The sequence below is a fragment of the Alligator sinensis genome, unplaced genomic scaffold (genome assembly GCF_000455745.1).
Source record: "Alligator sinensis unplaced genomic scaffold, ASM45574v1 scaffold2_1, whole genome shotgun sequence".
Taxonomy (NCBI): domain Eukaryota; kingdom Metazoa; phylum Chordata; order Crocodylia; family Alligatoridae; genus Alligator; species Alligator sinensis.
Genome location: NW_005842712.1, coordinates 155480 through 173495, shown reverse-complemented (window position 1 = coordinate 173495; position 18016 = coordinate 155480). Strand labels below are relative to the sequence as shown.

Sequence of the window (18016 nt, the reverse complement as noted above, 5' to 3'; positions counted from 1 at the left end):
AGTGTGGTCTGCAGTTTCCCCAGACTGGGCTGGAGGATGGGGACAGGTATATTGGAGCCCCCTGTTAGCAAATAAAAACCTAGGATTCTGGACTAGCCTAAGGGATTGACACAACACCTCATCTGGTGTGTGACAGAAAGGTTTTGTTTACTACAAGTAATGAGCCCAAACCAAAGCAAAGTCCAGTAATTAGCTATAAGGTGATGCTTTCTCACCAAAAAAGCAACAAGGGAGATAGTCTGTTTCTTCTAGTTTCTCGAGATGGCTGGGGTGCAGCAGCAGTTCTTGCCAGAGCGATCTTTCATTCCTGAAGTGCGCCCTGTTAGCCATTTCACTTCTTTCTTATACCCTTAGTCCAGCATCTTCAAAGCATGTTTTTAGCTGTATAAATCAAGAGAGAGTCCCAAGCAGTATTTGACAGGAAAATCCTGTTAATCAAACTGCTCATTATTGGTTATCAGAAAGTTCCAATTTGAATGAATTACCTTCCTGAGTGATAAGAGGTTATCCCAGGGGCAGGCAATTATTTCGGGTGGAGACCACTTACTGAGTTGTAGCAAGCTGTCATGGGTAGCCCCGCCCCTTGACAGGCACCCTGCTCCCTGGTTACCATCTTGTGACTGGAAGTCCTGCCCCCTAATTCCTGACCTTTGCCCCCAGAAGTCCCTCCCCTTGCCCCAGAAGTGCTCCTTTCAGCAAGGGGTTTTGCCATCTCGGAACCAGAAAAATACCAAATTATATTCTAAAAGTCAAGTATGTACTACAACATTCATTAATTTGATTTCAAAAAATATTTTTGATCTGATTTACATGTGTTTGTGTAGTGTGCATAGAAGTGATAGTATAATAGATTAAAATGAAATCTTACTATGGGGCATGGGGGTGTACGTTTGTGGGGGGACTGTGGGTATGTGGGTTGTGGGTGTCTGTGTAGATATGTGGGGTGTGGGTGGGTATGGGGTTTGTGGGGGGTTGTGTGTGGGGGGGAAGGTAGCTGGGGTATGTGAGGGGGTGTGAGTATGGGGGTCTGTATGTATAGCAGTGCGAGGGGGTGTGTGGGTGCATGTGTATGGTGGAGTGTACATGTGGGGCTCGCCCTACAAACACACACACACACACACACACACACACACACACACCCTCCCACTCATGGCCCCTGTAGCTGGAGCAGCTGGCAGGAAAGCAGGGAAATGGCAGCTTCAGGCAGAGAGTAGTGCCAGTGAGCAGGCATGCAGGAGCTCAGGGACAGCTGGGTGGGAGCATGGGGCCTGTGCTGGTGTCCTGGGGCCAGCACCAACAGGGCCCAAAGTGGGGTGGCAGGAGTGCAGGACCCCTGCCCCCATCCAGCTAGTGCCAGGCCCCATGCTCCTGCCACCACCAGCACTGGTCCTGGGCCACCAGCCCAGGCCCATTGCTTGCACCCACTCACTGCCTTTTGCCCCCCCACCCTGTAGCTGCCATTTGCCTACTTTCCTGCCAGCCACCAGCTGCTCCAGTACAATGTGGCTCCCAGCTGCATGGCTGGACTGTGGGACTCAGCAGGAGCCGGCCTGGCCTGGCCCTGAGCACAAAGGAAATCATCCAGAGCCCTCCCCTGCCTCCTCCCCCCCCCACCACCAGTGTTCTTATCTGGATTTCCCTCTCAAGCACAGGGAACCAGGAACAGCCCTAGGGGCCCAGGCCAGAAGGCTCTGCTAAGCACAGGACTTCCAGGTGGGGGTTGGGAGTGGGAGGGTGCAGGGGCGGGGGGTGGGGCAGGGCGGAGCAGGCCTTGCTTCTGGACTCCTAAGTCATGCCAGCTTCCCCTGGGTCCTACTGCCCCTGGCAGGCAGGGGCAGATAAATATTAATTTTCTAATTTTTTTAGGGGCCCCACAGGCCAACTAGAATGGCCTGGCGGATTGGATCTAGCCTGAAGGTTGTATTTTGCCCGCCCCTGGGTTATCCATTTCTACTAAGTTTGTAACGTATCGAGAAACTGATTAACAATCAGGAAAAACACAAGTGTCCTTGGAAGAAGATCAAGGGAACCACTAGGCAAAACAAGGTAAATCAAAACAAAACAGCAAAACGAAAGTAAATCAGGAAGAAACACTTATCACATATGGAGAATGTCTCTTCCTGAACATAAACATGAGTTAATTGCAAAAGAAATATTTACCATACTAATTAATCAAGGACAGACAATTCACACGGTTACATACCAGACAACTAGGAGCCTGCTTGAAATCATGAATATAATAAGATAAGCTGGAAGTGATACCTCATTATTTCTTCTCAAATAGCCTTGCCATGAACTTGCAACTTTTTGTACTATGCAGTTAGCATCAGTATTTTGTATTTTAACTTTTGTGAGTAAACCCCAGCTTAGCATGAGCTTCAGAGTTGGGGGCCTCCAATTCACCCTCCCCACACTTGCAGTGCAAGCTGGGCAAACAGCAGACTGAGCTCCTCCCATCCCTTGCCATCCTGAAGACAGTGCCAGAGCTGGATGGGTGGGTGCAAGGCTAGGGTACAGAGGTTCCAGACTTGCAGCCGAATCCAAAGTGGAGCTCAATCTCCCACTTTGCCAGGCCCAACAGAGAATATCTTTTGGGTTGAGAGGATTGCTATAACACATGACGCTTCCTCTGAAGCACTATGAGTTACAGTGGGGATCTGCATATCTGTCAGCAGTCACAAAGACTTGTTTCTCATTTGAGAGCCAGATCCCTTGTATCAGAGCTAATCATGTCTTGTCCTCCCTCACAAAGAAAACAACTGGAAGTCCTTTATGAGCAGGGATCCTGGTTTTCTGTTAAAAAATCCAAAATTCTCCGATTAAAATCCAAAATTCTCTGATTAAAAAGCCCCAAATCCATGTTTTTCTGTGATTAAAATGAAACACCACTACACGAAACACCCCTAGACACTGAACACAATGTTATATTGATATATTTGTGTAACCTGGGCGGTACTTCAAAATGTACCCTCTCTCCAATTGAAGGGATCAGAGCAGGTGCACAAGCACTGTGAGAGGTATAGGGACCCTCCTTCCCCTATAGAGCAGAGCCAGATCGCCAGTGGAGACTTAACCATATATCTTTTAATGAGAAAAACAGCAGTGGGAACCTAACATGTATAAACCAGGAGGTATAGGGGACATGACAACGTCCCGAGGGGGCAGGATTCAATAAAGGTTAGGCATTTACATTCGTAGACATATTCTTCCAGTTGACAAAAGACAGGTTTAACAAAATATAAAACACAAACAGCACAACAAACAATACTGGTTGGTGAAAAATAAGAGGCACAAAATACAAAACATCAAATATCAAGAAATATAGGGCCTAGATACCTGGAGGGGGGAAAGAGGGAAAACACACTAACCCCCCCTTCCACTGCAACAAGAATTTCTCCCTGTTATTTCACTCACCCTGATGGGACTTAAACTCAGATTTCCTATATGGTAGGCACAAACCCTACCACACACAGCCACCAGTGCTGGCACTGCTCTAAGCTGCAAGGGGTTTTGACCTTCCAGGAGCCCCTGACTCTCGTTGAGCTTCCTGGCCTCTTGGTGGAGGAGCAGGAATCAGAGCTGGGAACCTCTCAGGTCACTGCTCAGCTTCTTGCTGGAGCTGGGGAACCTCTCCTGCTGGCAGACTCTTGTAGGGGATCCTGGAGCCCAGCGGGGAGCCCCTCCTGCTGGCCGCATGCCGTGCTGCTGAGGGTCCAACTGCTGCCTTCAGTTCCCACTCCTTCAGGCTTTTCTGGGGCAACTGCTCCTGCCCCACTGGCCCAGCTCTTGCCAGCTCTTTGCAACTCCTTCCTTGTGTTCCCTTGCTGGTCTCCCCTGAGTCAGCTGCGCTGCCCCTTTTATTCGCCTCTGGGTGACCCAAGGGGTCAATCAGGGGACATGGAGAGTGAGTCTCTGGGGCCTGACTGGTGAAGAAAAGGAATCCCAAACCCTCCAATCATCTTTTACCCTTTCAAAACCCCTGGGCCAAATCATTACCAGATAGCCCATCATATCTGCAATTTTAACGCAATTTGGAAGCCTATCAGTGCCTCAATTATTATAATCAAATTAATTCTAAATACCTATATATTTTGGCATTTAATTTTGCAGCCCCTCTCCCCCCACCCAAGCCCTGCCAGTGTGACCCTCACCTCTTCCTCCCACTAACCTGCAGACAGGGCTGGCCTTAGAGGTGAGTAGTGATGGCAAACACCCAGGACACCGAGGCAGGAGGTGGGGCGGTGTCACGGTATCCCAGGGCAGGGCCCCACTGCAATTTGGGTGGGGGCAGAGGAGGAGGCAGCGAGCCAGGTGTGTCCCTCACTCCTGAACCATGGTCCTCTGCCCCCTGGCCCTGTTGGAGGGAGCCCCTATCTGCTCCCAGCATCCCAGTGTGTGGGGTAGGGTGTGGGTTTGTAGAGAAGTGGGAGTGTGAGGCTTTCTGGAGCTTGCCCCCTGCCCCAATGGTGAATCAGACATGCCAGAGCTTGGCCCCTGATGGCCCAGACCAGCCCTGCACCATCAAGGCTGTGCACCAAGCTCTGGCATTCCCAGACCACCCCTGTGCCATGAGACTATCACCCAATGGCTCAGGGCTGGTTCAGACTTGCCAGAGCTCAGCCCCTGCCCCTGATGGTGCAGGGATGGTCCCCAAGCCCTGGCCCTCCAACCCCCAACATAGATGACATGTCAGGGGGACACGGGGTACATGTGTCTACCCCTCAGAGATGGAAGCTGTATTGGGGGGGGGTCCTCATCACCCTGCATCTCCTCTCTGGGCCTGGAGTCCCCTCATGGCAGCTGCACAGACACCCCGTGCCTAAGGGAACTGCAGCCACCCGCTTCGGCCCTGAGCCTAGCCCTGGCTCCAGGCCCTGGGCACTACCCCAGCTAAGAAACATCCCAAGTCCCAGCATCTGCTCCCGGATGCTACCTCTGACCAGTCTGCAACCCTGTGACCTGCTCTCAGTGCAGAAATCTGCGGGAGCAAGTGCCTTCCCGATGGGTCACTAAAGAGGCTAGGAGCAGGGCTGGGGAGGGTCCAGGATGGCTGGGGAGGCTTGGGGCAGGCAAAGGATGGCACTATAGTCCCTACACCCAGGGGCCCAGGGTGGTTCCCTCCCCCAGGCTGTCAATACCTGATGGGGGCTGCAGGGTGGCATGCAGGGTAGCAAAGGTGGCTTCCTGCAGCTGGTGGGTGCCAGCCAGGATAAGCAGAGTGGTAGTCTTCATGGTGCCATGAAGTGCTGGGGGGCAGCATGAATGCATGCAACATGGGGGCAGCACAAAAGCAGTGCAGGGGTGCTGCTGGTGCTGCTGTGCCTGCCTGTCTTACTACAGGTCCGCCCCCATCACCTGGACCAGGTGTTACCCAAAACTTAGATTAATGGCAAAAGTTAGTTTCTTTTCAGTGGGGTAGCTTATTGCTTAGGGTACTGGGGAGTTATACACTTATTAGAGACCATTAACTTATTAGAAATTGCGTTATCCTACACACACACATGCATGTTTACATGCATACATTCTCGCAGATAACACACTTACATAATCAATCCCAAGGGCATTGCAGGTAGGGGTGGCCAGTCCCTGTCCGTTGATGGAGTGGGGTATCCGACCTGGCATGCACAGGCACGGGCTCCAGTGGTGAGGCAGCCTCTTTTCCCCACCATTCTCCCTTCTTGCCCCCTTTTATAGTTTATGTTGCTGGGCAAGATTTCTGGATGCTTCTTCTTCAGGCATGTGCTGCTCGGTCGGCACATAACAAGCTTCCCCTTATTTCACCAGTTAGAACTGGTCTTCTTGTCAAGGATGTTGCAGAGACATCTGTCCTTCAATGGGCAGCTTTTGGTTGCTGACCACAACTTCTTCCCATTACTCTGGCTGGGCTTTAGCTCTGCACCCCACTGTCAGCCCAGAAACCTGGAGGTGGGGGCGAGTGCCCTCCCAGACCCCTCCTTAGCAGTAATGGTCCATACTGTCCGTCCAACTGCTCCACTACTGCTTTCCCGTCAGGCAGCCGCTACCCCTTGCAGGGCATGTGTCCAAAACAACAAGTGAGTCTCAGTAAGGGAAGCAGCAGCATGAAAGCAATAAATAAATAACTGGCAACAACTGGGGATCTTCAATGATTATTTTTAAACTTCATTAGACTGTTCTGGCTATATATTAACTTTGCTCAGTATTCATGACAGTTCCCCCTTCTTGGAGGTGGGAAAAATTTTAAGAGCAGACCAAAAGGTTGTCTGAGGTTTTGCTGTCACCTCTGTTCTCCTCTGAAATGCTGCTGCTGCTCTTGTTCCTTCCTACAATATGCTCAGTGAATTGCCAGAGACATACCTACACCTTACACAACATAACAAGCTATAAAGACCTATATGCTTCAGCAGGGTACATGCTGCAGTCCCAAAAGATTCTCTCTTACTATTGTATCAGCATTTCCTATGCTCCACTGAACCCAGCATGATATTGGGAGATAGGAATTCTTGATTTCTACCTTATATATCCATAAGGGATATATTTTACGGTCAAAGAACGTCTGACTTGAAGCTTCGGTGCCAGAAATACTCAATCATGTAGTCCTTCTGTCTGCACCACCTACAAAATGACATTTGCTCCATAAATGCAGCCCAATAGTTATACAGCACCATAAATATCTGCAGTGCTTCATTTTAGGAATCCCTTAGCAAAAGCTATCCCAATGCCTGTCCGTTGTGCTTTCAGGCACAAAACAACCATGTCAACTTCACATCATATTTTTCTTTGTGTCCACTGACCTCACCCATCATCCCTGACCCCAAATCACTTCTACACAGTAGGGCTATAACATGCCTTTCACTTCCCCAGAGGTATGGCTTAAAATTCGCAGTTTGCCAATATAAAATCCAGACTAACCACACATTCAAGAAGACACTTGGAAAAGGGGAAAGAAAGAAAAGGGGCGAGGGGGTCTGCTCTTTCTTGGAACTGGAAACCTGGTCCCCCTCGCCAGGAGCAAGGTGCCCAGGAGGTCCGGCTGGGCAGAAGGATGGAGGTGGCAGCTCCGAGGGGCCGAGTTCCTGTGGGACCGCAGAGTGGCCAGGCAGCAACTGCCTCCACGTCCCCCGGGCTGCGGGACACAGGAGGCTGTGAAGGGGCGGTGGGGCCCGGGACCCCACACCTTGTAGCTGGGCGGCCCCCGTGGGACCCGGGTTCCCCCCTCACCCCACCTTGCACCGCAGGCCCCGGAGCTACTTTCCAGGACAAGATGCCGAGGCGACAGCTGTGGCAGGTCAACGAGCTGCAGGGGATTGCACTGGTGTGGCTTCCACAGGTCCTCAGTTGAGTCATCTGTGTACCAAGCCTGCGCCATGTAACTCTTGGTGCCCAGTCTGGGGAGGACCCAAAAAGGGAAAACCCAGACGTAGCTCCCCTCCCATCCCCAGTGCCGCTCTGATCCCTTGGCATACCTGATAGTTTTCCACTCTGAGGGACTGTGCTGAGTGAAGCAGAGACAGGGCATTGCTCCAAAGAGAGTTCTTACCCCCAAGAGCCAGGTTAACCCTTCCCTGGGCCTGCAGTTTTATAAGGCAATTGCTGTGCTTTTCATATAGCAAGCAAGGATCCAAAGCCCTGCAGGGCTGGGAAAGGGCTAACCTGGCTTTTGGGGGGTGACACTTGACACCTCCACAGCAGCTCTCTCCTCTCTGCCTCCATTGGGGCTCCTCCCTTCACCGAGGCTCTCCTGCTACACACACAGCAGCTGCCGGGTTAGCCAGGGCTGCCCTACAGGATCACAGCCTGCAAGGCCACTTGTCAAAAAGTATTACGTGGAGAAAGATGGTGGGTATGTCTGTGCATGCATGTATGCCATGGGCAGATCTAGGATTTGAAAAGGCAGGGTTCAGAGAGTGTAGTACATCATCTTGTATAACACAACACACATTTTTCTTCAGTAATAGGAAACTAGATGCCTTACTAATATGTTGTTAGGTATCAGGTTTGTAGCCATATTGGTCTAGAGGCAAAGGGAATCAAGGCTTGTGGCAGAGGTGATATTTTTTATTAGACCAACTAGAGTTTTGCAAAAAAATTCTTTCATTGCAAGCTTTTGGACACAAAAACCCTTCTTCAGGCATAGGAGAAAAGATTGTAAAAGTATTACAACACTGTTACAGTCTTTTCTCCTATGCCCGAAGAAGGTTCGTTGTGCCTGAAAGCTTGCAATTAAAGACATTTTTTACTAATATGCTAAAAGCCTGGGGGCTCAGTTTCAGATTTATGCAAAATCAAAAGTGACAAGTCTGCAAGACTCTGAAATAGAAGTTATTTCCAGTCATTACCATTCCAGTCATTACCAGGAAGAGCTAACAGGCAGCAGAATTGCAGAGGAATGGCTAGCTTGAGTAGTAGAATATCTGGACCATTAAAAAGGTGAGAGGGTCATTAACAGCTGTGGAATGAAGAGTTTAGAAGGAATCAGTAAATGTTAGTGATCCATGAAGTCAATGGTCTCCTTCACTACTGTCAGAATAGAAATGCTGCTGCTGCTGCTGCTGCCAGGCAGTTTCTTTTACAAGTTTGGATAGAGCAGAAATCAAAGCGGGGTGCAACTGCAACTGTCCACCCCTCCTGGATCTGCCCCTAATGTACGCATATAACTGGACTCATGAGTTCTAGTTACAAGTTCTAGTCTCTGGTTCTAGGAGATCTTATATATTTTAATCCAATGCCTCTTAAATGCAAAATACATAAATGGTCCTGAGTGCAAGAATTAGAACTCAGGATGTCATCCCCCTGGACACTAGTCCATTACGTGTGCATGCGGGTATTGGCAGTGGCAGCAGCAGTGGTAGTCCCCCAATATGATGGTTTTCTAGTACATAGGGAAGTCACTGCTGATTCTAGAAACATCCATTGATGCCCTAATTTATGAATCGAGTAATTTAGACTTGCCCAAGATGGAGAATCTCTATGAAGGTTTTCAAAAAGGCATCTAGGGAGTCTACTCTTTTTATAAGAAATGGAGGGAATAAAAAACAAATCACTTTTGGTCATATTTTGAAAGCACAATCTGCCCTGTGCCTGCAAATGTAAGAGCCAGAATGAACCAGACCAGTGCTGACCCAGATCATATTTAATCTTAGAATCATATATTGGTCATCTCTATTTTTGGGGAGGTAAGACAGATGGAAGTCAGCCTTTCAACTCCTAGCAAAATGAGCAGCAGTTTCAACAGAAGGGTGGGGGTGGGGGAGAGCCTGCCTGCATCACCCCTCCTGGGTGGCAGGCCTGTGGGGGTAGGGGGAGGTGGTGTGTGGAATGGAGCCCCCTCACCCTCACCTTGCGGGCTGGGCCCAGCTCCCTCCCTGGTACCCCAGCTTGCGGGGGGGACCACGAGGCAGGGAGACTCCATTTCACCCCTCCCAGCTCAGTCCAGACAAAGCCCAGCTCAGTGCTGCTCTCTTCACCCTGCCCCTCCTTCCCTGCTTATCACCAGTGGGGTGGGGCTGGACTGCATCAACCCAGCCACACTACACCAAAAAACTAACCCTAGGAAATACAAATTCCCTAAGGCACTGTAAAGCAGAGTACCTATATCTAATGCCTCATTTGATAAGGATTAAGTTTTTCATGAAATCTCCCATCTTGAAATGTGCAGCCATGCACATGTCACAGCACTGCTGTAGAGTGCTTCCAGGGGCCTGATCACAGAAAATTATAGAGTAATAGAAAATTAGGGTTGGAAGGGACCTCCGGAGGTCATCTAGTCCAACCCCCTGCTCAAAGCAGGACTATCCCCAATTAGATTATCCCACCCAAGGCTTTGTCTACCCGGGTCTTAAAAACCTCCAAGGATGGAGATTCCCCCACCTCCCTAGCTAGCCTGTTGCAGTACTTTACTATCCTCTTTGTGAGAAAGTTCTTCCTAATATCTAACCCAGGGGCACCAATTATTGGGGCCTGCGGGCCGCATGGGAAGTTTTCACAGGCCAAGCCAGCACCACCCCCTACTCATGCAACAACTCACAAACCCCCCTATGTGGAATGGGACCACAGGCGGGCTGGGAGCAGTGTTCAGGAGCAGGAGGGGCAGACATGGCTGTGATCACAAGGCGGGGGCATGGGGTGGTTACAGCTCAGGGCCCAGGGCAGAGCTGTGATCTACATGTACACTCCTGCAATGGGCATGGGTTCCATGGGCAGTGACATGAAGGGAACAGACTGGCTGGGAGCCAAGTTGGTAAGGTGCTCTGCTAGGTGGATAGGATAGGAGCTCTCTCCAGGTGGTTTCCAGCTGGTCTCCATAGAGACCCTGGGATCTTTGGGTGAGGTCTCCATGAAGACTGCCCAGGAACCACACAGGCAGGGAACTCCATTCACATTCACCTGGCAGAGTGCCCTGTCTGCATGGAGACCCCAGGATCTTGGGGCAGTGACAGCACGGGGTCAGGGCAAAGCCCTGGTTTGGATGGCAGGGACGTGTGCTGTGCACATTGCAGCTTGGCTCCAGCCCCAGCCCCACACTGTCGGCCCCAGCCCCATTCCCACGCTGTCGCTGCCCCAAGATCCCAGGGTCTCCCAGACGCTGCCCATCCACCCTGCTCCCAAATACTGCTCCCCACCAGCCTGCACCCCATACCAGCTGCCTGGCCGAGTGCCCTGCCCATGTGGGTCCCATCCCCCAGCAGGACAGATAGAACTGGATGCAGCCCAGTATGATGTGAGCCTTTTTTGCAACAAGGGCACACTGCTGGCTCATATTCAGCATATTGTCCACTGCAATCCCCAGCTCCTTTTCTGCAGAGCTGCTACTTAGCCAGTCAGCCCCCAGCCTGTACTGGTGCATGGGATTGTTCTGTCCTGAGTGCAGGACTTTGCATGTCTCCTTGTTGAACCTCATGAGATTGATTTTGGTTCAATCCTCCTGTTTTTTGAGGTCTCTCTGAATACTAGCCATACCCTCCACCATATCTATTATTCCCCTCAGCTTGGGGTCATCTGCAAACTTGGTGAGGGAACACTCTATGTCATTTTCCAGCTCATTGATGGATATTGAGCAAAACTGGCCCCAGAACCAACTCATGGAGCACTCAACTTGATACTGGCTGCCAACTGGACATTAGGCCATTAACTACTACCCTCTGAGATGAATGATCCAGCAATTTTCTATCCACTAAACAGACCATTCATCTAACCTATACTTCTTTAGCTTGCTTGCAAAGACAGAGTACGATTTCCCTACTCCTGTTACGGAAGATACATCCAGGGTTGACAGTAGCTTTTTTGGCCACAGCATTGCACCACGAATGCATGTTCAACTGATTAGCCACTATGATCCAGTCTTTTTCAGAGTCACTGCTTCCCAGGAGGGGAACTATTATGTAAGCAGAGTTTGTGTTCTTTGTTTCTAGATGTGTGGCTTTACATGTAGCTATATTATAACACTTTTGCTTGCGGGCAGCAGATCAACTGCCCACAAGTATCAGTTATTTCCTACTCTTCCAGTCCTCACATAATTGTCATACTTGCTTTGGATGATTTTCTGTTTTCTTCCAGGTCATTGATGAAAGCACAAAGTCAAGACTCAATCCCTGAGAGACTACGTTTATAATAAAGCTTGGTTGATGACTCCCCATTTACAATTACAGTGCAAATTCCTAAGTTTTAGTCTAAATTCATGTGGTGTTAATTTGTATCATTCCCGTTCCTTAAATAAGGTGTGTGATTCACAAAGAAAATGCCTTGCAGAAGTTAACAACAGTAGCTATAGCAATCCAATTTGTAATCTCAAAGATGACATCAAGTTAATTTGACAAGTTCTATTTTTTATAAGCCCACATTGCTTGGTACTAATTAATCAATAACAACAGAGAATAGTCAGTTGTTCACCTTTTTAATTCTTTGTTTTAACCAAGGCTTAAATAAGCTGTTCCATAATTTTGCCCTGATTAATGTCAGGCTGACAGGCTTGTAATTTTCTGGGTAGTTCATTTACCCTTTTTAAATATTGGCACAATGGTAGCTTTCCTATAGTCATCTCAGATTTCCCCAGTGTTCCAAAACTTATTGAAAATCAACATTAATGGTCCAGACAGCAAGTCAACCAGCACTTTCAAAAGTTTCAGATGCAACTTATCCAGCACCTGCCAATTTTAAAAAAGCCAGAGAGGGTAGCTGCTGTTTCATATCCCCTTGAGTTACTGTTGGAATGGAAAGCATTTCATCACCATCCTCTCATATGACTAAATCCTCTGGCTTCCCCCACTTCCCTCACCAAGTACAGAAGCGTTTATTGAACATCTGACTGTTCTGTTATTATTGATACTGACATCATTTTCACTTTATAATAGGCCTGCTGTTAAAATTCCTTTTGTTCCTAAAATAAATGAATGCTATTATCCCCATGTTAGAGTTGGAAAAGCAGCAGACAAAGTGGCTTGCCCAACATCACAAAGATGGAAATGGCAGCAACAGAAACCAAACCCAGATCTCCTGGATCCAAACACTTTAGCCCTTAAACCTCCCTTTCTCTGAGACAGCAGCAGGCTGGGGCAAACACTCAGCCTTGCCTTCCCAACTCCCTTCTGCACAGCAAGGAGATAACAAGCTCCAAGAGCCACAGCTGGAGCTCTCAGAATTTGCGGGACTGCCAGGGACTTTGCAGCCTGCCAAGCTGCCTGCCAGGGAAACAGACAAGCTGGCAGGAAATCAAGCACGTTTCCTTGGGAAACATGCCTGGCTTCTTCTGGAAGGTTTTAGTATTGTTGTTGAAAACTGGACACTGGACATGCCATAATGAAAGGCATAAAATCCCCTCTGGGAACTCACCAACAACCCTTGCCAATGAGACTCATTCTTCCTCTTGACCCACCATATTTATAGAACTGGGGGGGAACCACCACAGCTCTGTTGGGCCCCCCTCCAACCTCAAGCTATAGGAATCAAGGCAGACAAGGTTCCCCCAGTTCCTTTCTAGTCCTTGTGTGGCGGGCTCTCTGCTCTTGCCCAGCAAGCCTGGCTTGGAAAAGGACACTTTGGATTGGGAACATTTCTAACAATCAGGTAACAGCTGGGAGGGGCTTGCCCTGCCCCTGCTTAGAGTGGGGACGTGAGGAGCCCCTGGACCTGATTGAAGACTACATGTTGCAAGTCTGGCAGACTTCAGGGGCGGGGCCTCTGGTGTAGATAAAAGATGTGGCAAGGGATTTAAGAAGAGTGGAGCAAGAAAAGCTGGAGATCTCTTCTCCAGCGGGCAATAGGCCCAAGGCTCCTGAAGCCTCTACTGGAGGAGCAGCCTTGGGAACGGTGTGAGACCACTCTGGCTCTGGACGGCGCCCGGGGATGGTGCATAGAGACCCAGCCCTGGGAGCGGTGTGAGACCGCTCAGGCCCATCACGGTGCACGGTTCGGTGCATGGAGTCCAGGTTTTGGGAGTTGCAAGGGGTAGTTCGAGCCTGCAACCCTAGTGGGTGGCCGGGTGTCACGGGGCGCATTTCAGCACACAGAGCTAGGCCTCTGGGAGCCATAAGTGCTGGCTCAAGCCTGTGACGGCCAGAACCAGAGAGATTAATAAGCAATAAATATGTGCTTCTTGGAGGCATTTGGAATTTTTGCCTAATATAAAGCTTGTAAGTTTGTAACCTGTCTGTTACAAATGTAACTTGTCTGTCATAAGATTAACCAAAATGATAAAACTAACTGTTTGTGGAACTGACTGGGCCCCAAAGGTGAAGCTGTAGCTGCAAGATTAGCTGACCTAACGGTTTTTGCTCACAGTTCAGCCTTGACAATAAAAACTGGATCCAACCACCTGGCACACCCAACACATTTCAGGAAAGCACGTCTCAAAAAAGCATATTCAGAGAAACCTAAAAGGGTTGGGCTTAGGCGGAGTAATGTCAATTTCAAACCTAAAGGTGCTGCACTAAAGGACTCCCGGTGTGAGTGAGGATCGGATCCTGATCAAAGGATTTTCCCCGGTAATCCCTCCAACAGCATCGATCGGGGACGCCTGACTTCACTGGAATCACTTGGCGCACATCTGGCATCGAGGGACTATCGATAAGTTGCCAACCAATGTCTGTCTATTTGTTGTTTTGAACAGCTCAGTGGCTGATACCCTCACAGTGCTCAGTTGGCCTGTGACAGAATAGACCCATCTCTCTGTTGTTATTATCTGTTGTTATTATTTACTATTAGCTCTTTAATACTGCATTATCTGCTTATCACATTTATCTTTCTGTTAACAGTTGGGTGTGTAAGCTATATTAAATTTGCCTTTGCTTCACTCCCAACTTTGCCTCCTTGATCCGAAACTGAACCAAACAGCCCAGTGGCTGATACCCTCGCAGCACCCAGTTGGCCTGCGATAGAATTGATATACTCACAGTGCCCAGCTGGCCTGTGACAAATGGCATCATGAACAGGATCAAGGATGGAGAGTTTGGAGGGGAAGAATGGTGCAGAGCAGGCAGAGGGGTGGGCCCCACTGATTGCTTTAATAGAAGAGGTTACGGGTATTAAGAATCCGGGGTGGGATAAAGAAAGGTTGAGACCCACCTGGAGTGATCCCGCCCCAGTTCCCTGTCAGTGGGCTGTGTTCACTGCCGTGCAGAAGGGCAGACTAAGGAAAGGATGCCTATTCTGGCTGCTGACAACCTGCCTAAGACTGGGGGCAGAGGAAACCACTCAGCTCCATCAAAAGATCCAATTCCTAGAGGGTCGAGTAACCCAGCTTAAAAGTGAATTAAGGGAAGAAAAGGATTCTAGTAGTGTGGCTTGTGTGGCAGCCAGAGCAGCGCAAGACCGACTAGAGATACTAGAGCGTCAGGAGGGAAAGGTATACTAGAACATTGGGAGGGAAAGATACTAGTCACACAGGCAATCACCTCCCTTGAGCAGAAGGTGCAAGTGGCATAATCAGTCGAACCTTCCCCTGAAAAGGTCCGGCAGTGTCTTTATGGCGGAATTCCAAAAACTGAGCTGCGGGATGACCCAGAGAGAGAAGGTCTGTATGGTGAAATTGCAGAAACTGAGCCAGGAGGTGATGAGTATGTGAGGCTTGCAGAAGAAGCCCGCGAGATCCCACCTCCTTATGCCCCTCCGGCCCAAGAGAATTTAGGAGGAGAGTTAGCCCAAACCTTCCCAGTAGTGATGACCCATGCGAGGGCCACAAGGGGAAAATCTCCGGACAGAGACACGTTCCTTTACTCGCACAGAAATCAGAGAATTAAAAGAACAACATAAGGCCAAACTGGAGGAGCCAATAATAGACTGGTTAGTTTGAATGTATGGTGAAGGAGCTTCAGCAGTATCTGTGAGTGACACTGAGGCAGCACAATTGGTTCTCCACCCCGAAATCCAGTTGGGTCAGTGGGTCAGGCAGGACCACAATATTACTCTGTTTTCTGCTGCAATATAGGCAGCTGCCACGGGTTACGGTAACATGGAAGAAGAGCTTAACCCTCACCCATCCACATGGGCTAACTTAAAGGAAGCTATCCACTGTCTGTATCAAATAGCTTTAACTGAAATCATTCGAGCAGGAAACTGGAGGCACACTCTAGATGAAGAACTAGTGACAGAAGCCATGTGGAGGAAGTTTTGCCGGCAAGCACCGACAGAATACACCTCAGCCCTGCTGGCCTTACAACAAGAGTTAGTAATTCACCCAGTAAGAAATGCGATCCGGTGGTTGGTACAGTTTCTGCCCATCTTGCAGAAGCCGGGGCTTCCCAAACTAATAAAAACTGCCTAGGCCATGGCAGTGGCCTCCGAGAAAGACGACTCAGCAGGGCTCCCCCAAGTCTGGGAAAGTGGGAAATGACAGATCTAAAACCCCATGGGTGCAAATGTGGAGAGAGTTACTGGCAGCGGGGTTTAGTAAAGAGCAAATTGACAGGCTGCCTACTATGATCCCGCAAGCATTATGGGTCAACCACTGTGAGGGCGGGAAGGGGAAGAAGACAGAACCCTCGGCACCCCCCCACCCCCCCCCCCCCCCCTGACCCCCAGCAGTAGGAGTCTTGGCCGGCCCAGCCCCCGAGCAAGGGGCCATCGTGGGGGCAGTAGAGGATCAGGGACTGGTAACACAGAATAATATTGGACCCTTAATCCAAGTGCCTATAAAGATTTGTTTAAATAGAAGGAAAATCAATTAACGTGCTACTAGACACTGGTGCCCAGCTATATGTTTTGGACTATGCAGAATGGAAAGGGGCACGGGAAACTCCCTACCAGATAGTAGGAGTTGGAGGCGCCAGACAATCAGGACATATGGTCCGGCCCACTTTCACCTTGCCTAACGGCTCCGTAGTAACAGCAGCCGCTGTCATGCTTCAGGGAGGGCTGAACCTACTGGCACTAAACGTGTTGCAGGGGCAGCTGTTTATCCTTAAGTAGGAAACCTGGCAGTTTGGATGTGCTACAGTTCAGAAAGGTGAGCAGGACGTAATGACGGCAGTAGCCCAAAGTTCCATGACCCCGCTCACCCTGCCAACCATGAAGGGGGTACACCAACCTCAATACCACACACCCCCTGAGGTAATGCAACCCATCCAGGACATCATCAGTCGGCAGCTGGAGGACGGAACCGTCATTCGAACTCATTCTCTATACAACACCCTGGTGTGGCCAGTATGTAAACCAACTGGGGATTGGCAATTGACTATTGACTTTAGGGCTTTGATTGCCAACACCAACCATCTGACGGCCGCCGTCCCCTCCATGCCTGCATTAACAGAAAATATTAGGTGTTATGGACCCCAGCGGATGGGATCCATGGGCATTAAAGACATGTTCTTTGCTATCCCCATCCATAAAGATCACTGACCTTTGTTTGCCTTCACATAGCTGGGACAGCAGTACCCCTACACAGTCCTACCCCAGGGTTGGGTGTACAGCCACACCTTGGCCCACGAAGTGCTAGCTGCGGTGGTCCATGAAATCCAATTAAGCCACCTGAAAGTGCATGTCTGGCAGTATGTCAATGATGTCATGTGGGAGACCAGGATCAGGAATTACCCATTTGTGCTTTTGAGTCCCTAAAGGAGAAGGTGCAGGCATTTGGGTTCACACTGTCCAGCAAAAAGATCCAAGTGGGGCCCCAGTATGAATTCCTGGGAATCCAATGGCAACAAGGTGGACCCACCGTACCGGCTAAAGAGCTGCAGAGCCTGATAGATGCCCCTGCCCCCAACAACGTAAAAACTGCAAGCCCAGCTGGGAGAGCTTAACTTCTGGTGCCCTCATGTCCCTGAGTTTAGCATGTTGGCCCAGCCTCTGTATAATTTGTGCAAGAAAAAGGCACAGTGGGAATGGGGCCCTGAGCACCAACATGCTACGCGGGCCCTCAAGGAGGCGGTAACCACCCACACCTCCCTAGCAGCACAATGCCCAGAAGGGGAGCTCTGGCTCCACGTAAAATGTCCAATGGGGGGCCCCATTGGAGGAGCTTATGCCAGAGGGAAAGCACCTAAGACAGAGGGAAAGCACCTTGGGTTTTGGAGCCAAGGCTGGAAGGGGGCTGAAACCCGATACACTCTGGGTGAGCAGTCCCCCGCCCAGGCAAGGGCCTAAGGGGGGGGGCCCATGGTGCTTCTTGGACATTCCCCTCCCCCACAAGGGACCAAATTGGGAGGACTCTCTCACCCTGGGTCAGGGATATATCAAGGAATAGATGTTATTAACAATGTTTGTGTCTGCACTTTATATTTTGTAATTGAGACGTTGTATTATGATGTTGTATTGTATTGATGTTGCTGCAATTATTTGGTTGTGATGGGTAAATAGTGTTATCATAGAACAAAGTAATTTCTGATTTTATTTTGTAGGTATATTGTTTTCTCTGTTGTGATTGGGAGTGATTTTGCCACAGTGTTATTTAGGGTTTGACCTTAGTTATTGGTTAATAGTCACTGTATAAATATATGTATATGATATTTAGTTTTATGTATATTATAATTCAATAAACTGTAAATAGTTAAGAGCATTGGCATGGAGTTGACTATAGAGGAAAGTGGGACCCACGCTCAAATCA

At 49.4% G+C, this 18016-nt stretch overlaps 1 protein-coding gene across 2 annotated transcripts in view; it reads right to left on the bottom strand.

Annotated features, from left to right (window-relative positions):
• The window catches only part of LOC102383574 (1,2-dihydroxy-3-keto-5-methylthiopentene dioxygenase-like), an 8725-nt gene extending 2526 nt beyond the window's left edge, over positions 1–6199 (bottom strand). Inside the window, exons 1-2 of one of the 2 annotated variants that reach the window (XR_003096355.1) lie at positions 486–661; positions 216–381 (exon numbers count right to left, since the gene is read on the bottom strand). Coding sequence is in view for 1 of the 2 variants with exons in the window: in XM_025216208.1 (XP_025071993.1) it covers positions 5545–5622 (78 nt within the window). In the remaining variant the exon portion in view is untranslated. Of the gene's footprint in view, positions 1–215; positions 382–485; positions 662–5544 lie in introns of those variants that run through there. The other variant, XM_025216208.1, reaches the window with a different exon arrangement.
• Positions 6200–18016: the final 11817 nt, after the last annotated feature.